The 10,788-nt window shown below is 44.7% G+C and overlaps 2 protein-coding genes across 2 annotated transcripts in view; one reads left to right on the top strand and one right to left on the bottom strand.

The window, feature by feature from the left end:
- Positions 1 to 3,080, top strand: part of kcnk5b (potassium channel, subfamily K, member 5b) — an 11,223-nt gene extending 8,143 nt beyond the window's left edge. Inside the window, exons 3-5 of the mRNA XM_053488608.1 lie at positions 1,425 to 1,591; positions 1,702 to 1,870; positions 2,083 to 3,080. Of these exons, the coding sequence (XP_053344583.1) occupies positions 1,425 to 1,591; positions 1,702 to 1,870; positions 2,083 to 2,807 (1,061 nt within the window). The 3' untranslated portion in view covers positions 2,808 to 3,080. The remainder of the gene's footprint in view (positions 1 to 1,424; positions 1,592 to 1,701; positions 1,871 to 2,082) is intronic.
- Positions 3,081 to 5,907: 2,827 nt separating this feature from the next.
- LOC128514934 (cilia- and flagella-associated protein 251-like) lies at positions 5,908 to 10,156 on the bottom strand. Its single transcript, XM_053488849.1, has 3 exons — positions 9,349 to 10,156; positions 8,931 to 8,996; positions 5,908 to 6,117 (listed from the first exon to the last, which is right to left on the bottom strand). The coding sequence occupies exons 1-3, from the start codon at positions 10,154 to 10,156 to the stop codon at positions 5,954 to 5,956; spliced, it is 1,038 nt and encodes a 345-aa protein (XP_053344824.1). The 3' UTR covers positions 5,908 to 5,953.
- Between the last annotated feature and the right edge of the window lie 632 nt (positions 10,157 to 10,788).

Here is a 10,788-nt window from a genome sequence, read left to right as displayed (position 1 = left end):
CAAAGTCCATGAAAAACATCATGTCGGGCTAAGCGCGGCCACCAGAACACAGGTTTACAAACTGTAAAAGCATAAAACAACACACAAACCCGTTATAAAGCCGTTGTAAATTAACGAGCTCACAGTCATAGCGCTGGAGGTGAGGGTTTACGACAGACATGTCTTCAGGATGTGATGAAAGACGATGATGTGAACTACAGGGTTACAGCCTCATTATCTGTTTGTTGTTGTGAAACATCTCATGCTGTAGTTACAGCGCTCAGCCACTGAGCTGAGTCCACCTGACTAGGCGTGTCTGAGTGACGGGCACACATGGTCACGGGGCGGCGCTATGCTACTGTGTGTTTAATAACATGAACTATTCACTGATCTGGAGAAAGGCTGTTTCAGAATAGAAGAGCTCATGAAGTGAAGTGACGTGCTGTTAGCATTAGCATAATCTATCTAGCTGACTCGAGACGTGTTTCCACCATGATGCTCTACATCATTTCTGCTGAAGTTGAGGGTGAAACCTGCCCCTCTCTGGAGGTGTGTGGAGAAGGTGTGGCCTTCACCCCGGTGTTCACTTTAATGCCCGTGAGCCGTAACGACTCTGCGCTAACTAATCCCCAGTTTACTGATTTCACTCCCAGTTCAAAGGAACGTTTAACCAGAAGAGCCTTGATGAAAACACAACCGTATAACTGCACCGCGTTTGACTTGAGGTTCTTATTCCTGACCTTCAGCCAGTTAAAGGTCCTGTAGCCCCTCAGCCCATCAGTGTGGGGTCGCCTCCCATGGATCAGAGCCACCCCTGTGCACGGACTGACCTCAGATCAGCATTAGATCAGCATGAGCCACACAGTAGAACGTGTTTACAAAATGCAGCGCCACCCAGAGGTCTGGACCTGTAGGCACTAAGTGGAACAGAACTAGAACCTAACACCACTCTGCTTTTCTTTGTGATCCATTTGACTCAGGAGTCGTTTAGACTGAAGCGTTTCGGTTCTGCTCCTTACCCACCAGTAGGGGGCGGTGTAACACTCTGAGAGTGCCGTTCTCTCACTTTTGCTAGTTTGAGATGACAGATGCTGATGAGTGACTCGTGACGCTGTGAGTGACGTACACTACCCCCCCCTTACCCCCCACCCCACGAGGTTACCAAAAATTTACCCCCCCATTCTTCACCCCTTTGTTACTTCCTTCTATATGAGTGAGTTCAGTCTTTTCATCCTTTATTCCTCTTTCCTCTGTTTTTAATCACATGACCATAACCCTCTGTGTCCTGTAATAACCTTTTCTCTTTTCTCTACAGCGTCCTGAGCTGCATTTTATGAAGCACGCTCACACCGATGTTTTACTCTGAACATCTTCAGAACTTTATAACCTAATGTCCTGTGTGTGTGTGTGTGTGTGTGTGTGTGTGTGGATGGGTGGGTGTGTAGGTTACGGTCAGGTTGCCCCGAAGACGTCAGGTGGGCGTGTCTTCTGCATAATGTTTGGTTTATGTGGAATTCCGCTGTGTCTCACATGGATCAGTGAGCTTGGAACGTTCTTTGGCAGCAGAACAAAACGTCTAAGTCAGACCCTACTGCACCGACGATGGAGTGTGGTAATACACACACACACACACACACACGCACACACACACAGATGGATAGTTATAATTGTTGTTTAAGCAAATGTAATAGTCATCACTCAATAACAGTGTGTGTGTTACAGAAAAAGGTTCAGCTCACCTGCACGTCTCTGTTCCTGTTGTGGGGTTTGCTGTTCCATCTGCTCATCCCTCCGCTCATCCTCATGTCTGTGGAGCAGTGGACATATCTGGAGGGGCTTTACTTCTGCTTCATCACACTCACCACTGTGGGCTTTGGAGACTACGTAGCAGGTACGCTAATGACCTCAGCATGGCTAACGAGGAGGGGGAGGGGTTTGTCTGGAAGTCACCTCGAAACTTTAGAGGCTAAGCTGCACTCTTGCGTATGTGTGCTTCAGCCACATTTCATGACTAATTGTAGATTTTGTAAAGTTCTCTCAGTGTTTCAGAAACACCTCCTGAGCGTAGATAACTACAGAAGGTTTACTGTTGTCTGGTTCCAGGTGTGAACACAGGGTTGACCTATAAGGCTCCTTACCGCTTCTGTGTGGAGATATGGATCTACATGGGCCTGGCATGGCTTTCTCTGTTCTTCAGCTGGAACGTCAACATGGTGGTGGAGGCCCACAAAGTCCTTAAGAAACGTAGACTGATGCACAAGCTTTCTCCTGCCCAGCTAGAGGAGATGCACAAAGCTCAGCTCCCTCACGTACCCAGCATCGTGGACATCTTCAAGTTCATGTCGGCAAAAGGTGAGGACTACAGCGATGTGATCCGGGCGATCGGCATGGCCGAAAATAAGAAAAAGCAGCAGGAGGAGGAGCTCACGCGATCCAAGAGCTGCAGCGAACTCCTCAAGCAGGTGCTGGTGCCGATGGAACAATCGCCACGCCAGAAACGCAGGTTCAGCATCGGAGACAATGTCTACATGGTTATCTCCAGAGTCAGAGGTTCTACCGGAGATGAGGAGGAGGAGTGCAAATCTCTTCAGGAGGAACCGAGCCATGATCCAGAACTGAGCAAGGAGAAGTCTTCAGAAAAGGAGGTTCTGAAAAGAGCGGGTAGTTTAGTGTGGGACTCGAGAAACGTTGTCCAAAGATCCTTTCAGATCCCCAGCTTCACCTTTAGCTGCGATGCTGATGACTCAGAAACTCAGGAAGGAACCTCCAGGTTCTCCGTGACCAGAGTGAATGAGGATTTATTAGAGAGAGGAGAAGGACCAGGGTGAGGAGCAAAGACCTCCTGTGCCATCGCTCATAGCGCACAGTTCAGTGAGAAGCTTCATGAAAGCGGAGAACCTAACAAGAACTCTGGCCTTTAAAACAATGTTATTAGTTAGGAAATTAGTGGCTGTTGTGAAACTGCTGTATGTATGTGTGTGTGTGTGTGTGTGTGTGTGTGTGTTCTCAGTGACTTGATGAGTCATGGACCAAATATGGACATAATAAACTGTAAATAAATTCCTTTTCTACATGTTTTTAAAATAAAATATCTCTATAGTTATTGTTCCTCAGAGTGAGACAAACACACAGGACACAGTGCTCACGTCTCTTACACCCCTGTATCAGACCTGTCTCATCCCTCAATACACAGGAAGTGGACTTACTGCATCATGTGGACATATGGAAAGGTTCTGAGAAATTTTGGCTTTTTTTTAAAACAGAATGACACCATGTGAGACAGACTGGTGGGGTGTGTGAGACTGAAGGAGTGTGAGACAGAGTGATGTGGTGTAAGACAGTGATGTGTGAGACAGAGTGATGTGTTGTGAGACAGTGATGTGTGAGACAGAGTGATGTGGTGTGAGACAGTGATGTGTGAGACAGTGGTGTGTGAGACAGAGTGATGTGGTGTGAGACAGAGTGATGTGTGAGACAGAGTGATGTGGTGTGAGACAGTGATGTGTGAGACAGAGTGATGTGTTGTGAGACAGAGATGTGTGAGACAGAGTGATGTGGTGTGAGAGACAGAGTGATGTGGTGTGAGACAGTGGTGTGGTGTGAGACAGTGGTGTGTGAGACAGAGTGATGTGGTGTGAGACAGTGGTGTGTGAGACAGAGTGATGTGGTGTGAGACAGAGTGATGTGGTGTGAGACAGTGGTGTGTGAGACAGAGTGATGTGGTGTGAGACAGTGGTGTGTGAGACAGAGTGATGTGGTGTGAGACAGTGGTGTGTGAGACAGAGTGATGTGTTGTGAGACAGAGATGTGTGAGACAGAGTGATGTGGTGTGAGACAGTGGTGTGTGAGACAGAGTGATGTGGTGTGAGACAGTGGTGTGGTGTGAGACAGTGGTGTGTGAGACAGAGTGATGTGGTGTGAGACAGTGGTCTGTGAGACAGTGATGTGGTGTGAGACAGAGTGATGTGGTGCGAGACAGTGGTGTGTGAGACAGAGTGATGTGGTGTGAGACAGTGGTGTGTGAGACAGAGTGATGTGGTGCGAGACAGTGGTGTGTGAGACAGAGTGATGTGGTGCGAGACAGTGGTGTGTGAGACAGAGTGATGTGGTGTGAGACAGAGTGATGTGGTGTGAGACAGAGTGATATGGTGTGAGACAGTGGTGTGTGAGACAGAGTGATGTGGTGTGAGACAGTGGTGTGTGAGACAGAGTGATGTGGTGTGTGAGACAGAGTGATGTGGTGCGAGACAGTGGTGTGTGAGACAGAGTGATGTGGTGTGAGACAGTGGTGTGTGAGACAGAGTGATGTGGTGTGAGACAGAGTGATGTGGTGTGAGACAGAGTGATATGGTGTGAGACAGTGATGTGTGAGACAGAGTGATGTGGTGTGAGACAGTGGTGTGGTGAGTGTAAACAGCAGAATGTTGAGAACTTGTGTTGTTATCTCTGTGATACTCAGGGCTTTCTCTCATTCTCCGCGTTTAGTGAACTTCTGTAGCAGGTCCCAGGAAATATGAAGAGACTTTCAGTTCGTTTAAGACACTTAAAACTCTTTACTGCTGGAAAACTGCAGTAACTACATGAACAAAAACCATGCACCCTGAATTATTTAGTACTAGTGTTAGTACGCGTCCCTGACAGTTAAAGAGTTTGTAGAAACAGTTAAAATGTTAAATCTAATAATAATCTGATGATCTTTAATGTAATCAGTGATATTATAATTATTATTATTATTATTATAATTATTATTTGAGGTTGAAGCCCACGTCCATGTCTGTGTGTCTCTCTGTACAGCAGAACTCTCTGTCTAACTTATTAATACAAAGAAATCCCATTCTGTAAGGTTGAGTATCTTACGCCTTGTTTACACTAAGTTGTCCTTCTTTGGTGCTCAGACAAATACACTCCCTGTTCGGTAATCGGAGAGTGAATCACAGATGAGAAATGGAAAAAGTAGATCAAAGGATAAAGATGAAGTTTTGTCTTAAAACCACTCCAGCGTGTTAAAATTCACTTATACCACTTCAGCACTGTTATTTCAGCCAAAGTGAAAATATGAACTAATCCCAGTCAAAATATTCACTTTATCTTTTCTAATTAATATCTATTGGTGCAGGTGTTTGTTTACATTGAGACAGTAGCGCATTAGTAGATTATTTTACAGTAGATTATTAAATCCCACACATAACTGTTCATAACATCACTTTTACTCCACATTTAGATTCACTGATGGTGCAGATTAAACTTCAGGTAGAGATCTAAGGACTGCAGTAACGTAAAGTCTGTGCCTGTGACAAAATCTGGACAGACAGACTACAGACAGAACATTTTTATGAGACTGGTTTCTGGTCCTCCAGTGTATGAGACATAACGATATTATTGAAAGAGCGAGTTCTGACCGATGTACAGACAAAACCTTGCTTTTATTTATAGTGTTATGTACTGAGCTGGAATTAAACATGTACCTGTGAAACATTTATAATTATAATCTGCACCTCTGATGTATTTACAGTTTATTACAGGAGCATGGACACCTCACAGCATCTGGTCTCAGTACAGAACCATGAACAGGGAGGAGACTCCTCACATGCTCACACTTTGTCATTTTTATTTTATTTACTGAATAAGTTTCTCAGTCAGAAGTAAATTTGAAACATTATATGATTATTTCACTCTCTGCTCTTCTCATTGAAGACTTTCTATTGCTGATTTAAACATATTAAACTCTGTAATCTACAGCGTGTGTGTAACGCTTGTCCCTGTTGTGATGAGGACAGAGTGGAGGCGGCGGCGCGGCGGAAGTTTCCATAAACACGATTGTGATGTGACTTACTGCTTCATGATGATGTCATGATGATGTCAGAAGTCAGTTTTATCCTCTAAGCTCCACCCATCATGTATTTCATCTCCACCTGCCAGGTTGTCTATTAGCCACATTGTCCCTGATTGGACAGGTTGATCAGTGGGCGGAGCCTCAGAGGACAGTACAGCGGCGGAAGCGATCTTTGGTATTGGAACGCTCCGTTTCCTTTTTGTCCCCACTGACCTCAGTGTCCTCTAAATGACCCTGTGACCCTGTGGCATGTTCCTCATCCTGTTCGTCTTTTAGGACACTCGAGCCTCTTGACCTGCCGCTGTCTGCAAGTGCATGAAACTAGCGTTAGTGTTAGCATTAGCATGACCATCCAGCGAGTGGAGAGCCGCACTGAAACAGATATTAACAGAAATCCTGTCTTATACATTTTATACACAACAGTTAGTTCTGGCCGAGTAATCTGATTGGGCAAGAGACGTTCCAGCTGTGGCGATAAAAGACAGTAACAGGACTGTGACGTTTAACTCTATATACTATACATTCACACGATCACTTTCAGTAAGAACACACATTTGATAACGTTATGGCGTCTTAAACAACACGCCGTCCCTGCAGTAATCACTTCTCAGTCCTTCTGAATCGCCTCTGAACCGCCCGTGTTGTTCTGTTCACGGCTAACGCTTAGCTACAAAGCTAACTAGTAACACAAGGCTGAATCCCAAATCCATCTCTAACCCATGATCAAGGGCACTCCATGGAGTGTGGGGCAGGGGATTGTGCACCCCACACCGGTCGGTCTCCAGTCCTACACATAATGGAGGCCATACAGTAAATCTCGTGGTCTCTCTGTACATATCTGTGACATACTTGATGCTGGGATTTCTGATAATTACCATGTGGTGCCGCTTCGTCTGTTAAGCCCGTCCCTTCTCGGCCTGGACATTACTCTCATCACTTTCATGCAAATACTCCTCTTGAGTTACTGTTTTTGAGTCTTATTCCAAGTTACCTTCACGTTTCACGTACTTTCTTTATTTCTCCAGTAGCTTTACAGACTTTCAGCCAGTGTCTTCATCTCAGTTACTCAGAATAGTGAAATTAAATAGATGAAATTCACATTTTGTCAAACTGGTGTGTTTCCTGGTGGTCTGGTTAGAGAAGTTTTAGACATAATCAGCCCTGGCCTCATAGCTATTATAGCTTTTTAATAAATGGGATATTTTTAGAAAGTTTCAAACATGCTATCGTACAGCCCCGATTGAAAGGCCTCATCTGGACCCTCTCGACTGTCCACAACAATTATCATCCTGTCTCTAAACTCACATTCATTTCAAAGCTTTTGGAAAAAGTTGTACTGTTACAGTTAACTTTATACATGTATACTTTTAATATTTTAGACCCGTTCAATCTGGTTTTAGAGCATCACATAGCAATGAGTCGGCATTGCTGAAGGTTACAACTGACATTTTACTGTCGATTGATTTTGAGTCATTTGCTATCCTGATACTTTTAGATTTAGGTGCAGCATTCGATCCTGTCGATCATGATATTCTTCTGAAATGACTTGAGTGTGCTGTTGGGGTTCAGGGCCTAGCTTTAGAAAAGTTAGTCTCATACTTAATCGGGTCATTTACTTCACTTCCTATCCATTGTAGTGTTCCTCAGGGATCCATTCTTGACCCTCTTTTGTTTTCCCTTTATATTCCCATAATATTAATTATCAGTGTTATGGTATTAACCTTCAACTATATCTTCCAATTAAACCAGGAAATGACTTTTCAATAGATCATCTTTTTTATGCATTAATGAAGTCGACCTGGGTGACAAAAAGCTCTTTGCAACTAAATAAAAATAAAACCAAATTGATTCTACTGAGTGCCGCTCCTACTAACAACCCCATTAAAACACATTTAGGTTTTAAGTAATCACCAACACAATCATGGAAAAAGCCCTGGGGTCCTTTTTGATTTTCATCTTCAATTTCATACGCTTGTAAATACCCTCGTAAATGCACTCAGATCACTGGCAAAGGTGAAACACTTTCTTTCTAGTAAAGACATTGAAATTGTAATGCATGCACTAATTTCCTCTTGAATTGGATTACTGTAACTCTTTGTACATTGGCCAACCGCAATCCACACTGTCTAGGTTACAGATGGTTCAAAATGCAGCAGCCAGATTCTTAACAGGAACCAAGAAAAGGGATCATAGCTCCCCTGTCCTTGCCTCATTGCATTGGCTCTTTATAAAATTTAGTGTCGATTTTAAAACCATCTTTTTGCGTTGCATAATTTTGTATATTTGTGATCTCGTTAGGCCATATACAGTCCCTGGGCTGCTATTAAGATCTAGTGTTAAGTTGCTTTTATCTTAGTGGTACAGTGCGCGTCTTATTATCCGGAGATCGAATAGTCGATAGTTTGATTCCCGGGTGATGCTCTAGTCTATCGCAGCTGGGGGCCTGGAGAAGGCTGATTGGCCGATGGAGGGGAGGGGAGGCACATAGCGCTCTCACATTAATTGCCGCTCCACAGCCAATCAGGGACGTTTGTGAGCTCACGCAAGCGGAAGAAGCAGATAGCGCTGTCCTCCAAGTGTGTTACTCCGCCCCCAACAGTGCGTGAGCAAGCAGTTCGAAAACATGCGGTCGGGTGCATGAGATGGTTCGGAGGAAGCACGTGATGGGCTTCGTACCTCCCGACTGAGTGGTAGTAGTAGTCTTAATGTGGAGCCCCCTAGTGACGGGGAGGGTTTGAATACAAATAAAATTAGAGTGATAATATCTGTCCCGATGTAAAACAAAAGGTGATCGAGGTTCCTTAGTAGTTGCTTTGAAGCTGTAGAGCAGTCTGCTTTTGAACATAAGAGCTTCTCCATCTTAGGTGCTTTTAGATCCAGCATAAAGACTTATTTTACTCTCTAGCATGCAATCTACTCAAATCAAAATGACATAAGCAACTGATAATGTAGTCAGTAAGTAAACAGCAGACATCATTTGCACAAAGAGACGAGGCTTTTCTGATGTACACAAGTGACTCGATCATGTGAAGTTTGTACAAGTTGTTTTAAAAAATGCACCAAAGAAACTGATAAAAACTGAAGCACCGAAGCGTGAGTGCCACGTCACCTGTCTTACCTTCTTCGCTTTCTCCGTCCACAGGTAACTGTCTCTCCACATTAGTACTCTCCATAGCTCCACCCCCTATAGGAGCACAGAGGAACTGATCTCATAATCAACCATCCATGAGAGAGACATCTGCATGTGGACAGACAGACAGGTCCATAGACAGAAACAGACGGGTTCACAGACAGGTAGACAGTAAGGCAGACAGATACGGATGGTATAGACAAAGAAAGACAGACAAACACAGAAAACCAAACAGACAGAAAAACTACTGACCACTATCTATAACTAATATACAGACAGAGAGTTATACAGTTGCTGTAGATGAGTACACTGGCAGACAGACAGGTAAAAACAGATAGACTCCTGAGCAGACAGACACATGGTTAGATAAAAAGTCAGACAGTGTGATACAGACAGAAAGACAGACCTGTGTTTTGTGTAGGTTTAGTAGATGTGGAGTTTCTTCTTTTATCCAGCTGAGTCTCGTCTCTGTTTTGTCCATCTTGGGCAGCTTTATCTTGGACATGTTGATTTTCAGCATGCCTGTCCCGGACATGTCCGTCTTGTGCGTGACCATCTTGAACATGTCCGTGTGTCTGGTCATTGTCGGAATTTAGACATTCTTCTGTCCCAGTGTCCTCACAGTATGCTGTCTCAGCACTGGTCTTAGAGATGGTGTCCTCCTGTCCTCCTTCATTATTCTCCATCACTTTCTCTGAGTTCACGTCTCTGTTGGAAGTGGACAGCTCTCCACTCACTTCTGTTCCCATCCCTTTATTCTCCTGTCTCTCTGCCTGTCTCTGCTCCCCGGTGTCTTTCTGGTTTGGGTCTTTGCGTTTGCGGTACCAGCCCTTAGCTGGAGCGTAACACCACTCCCACTGCTCCTCCTCGTTCCTCCGATCCTGCTCCTGCTTCTCCCTCTCCCGTCTCTCCTCCTCCTCGTCTATGTAAGCATGTCTCTTTGAGTTTATTCGTCCCGCTGCTCCTGTCCTGCTCTCTGCTTCGGAGGACGCCTCACCTTCTTCCCTTTTCCCTTTGTCCTCATCCTCACCCTGCTTCTTGCTGATGATGGTGTTGACCTGCTCTGTCAGCTGGTCGCTCACCGTGTATGTCACATCGTTCACCGCCGTCCTCACACCGTCCACTGTGTTTGAGACGGTGCTGGACACCGTGTCCAGAATGGAAGAGACTGATACAGAGGACAGGCTCTCCTGGAAACTTTTGAAGAACGCCATTAATAAGGGTTTATTTGTGTGTGTTTCCTTCTTCACCTCATGTTAGTGCCTGAGGAAGAAAACACACCCTCATGAGGAACGGTGTGAGGAACATCGTGTTCAGTGAGCGTGCGGGTTGGCAAATCAGACATTGATTTAGATATAACTAAATTGCTCGGAAGAGTAAGAGGGGTTTGAGACGAGGCGTAAGGTGTAGTGAGGACACTATCTAGTGAGGAAAGTGAACAAAATCTACTGAACTAACGCACGGTGTGTGAGAACATCTGCCACGTTCACATGGAACCTTCACCAACAATCAAGAGTCACTTTATCTGTCAAACTCTACATCAGACACGACAGCACGCTGAAATAGTGTGTGGTGTAAAGACGCAGTGAGAGTAGAATGAGACAAAACCATCTCACACACACACACACACACACACACACACACACACACATATAAGTACACTGAATAGAACTACTAACTCTAAACTTCAGTGCATCTACATCATGAACATATACAGACACATCAGCTGTATCCCACACACACACACACACACACACACACCTCTCTCACACACACACACCACAGTACACATCTCTCACACACACACCACAGTACACATCTCTCACACACACACCACAGTACACAT

This window comes from Clarias gariepinus, chromosome 27, assembly GCF_024256425.1.
Source record: "Clarias gariepinus isolate MV-2021 ecotype Netherlands chromosome 27, CGAR_prim_01v2, whole genome shotgun sequence".
NCBI classification, from domain to species: Eukaryota; Metazoa; Chordata; class Actinopteri; order Siluriformes; family Clariidae; genus Clarias; species Clarias gariepinus.
The sequence above is the reverse complement of the archived record's forward strand: the minus strand, read 5'-3'. Positions and strand labels throughout refer to the sequence as shown.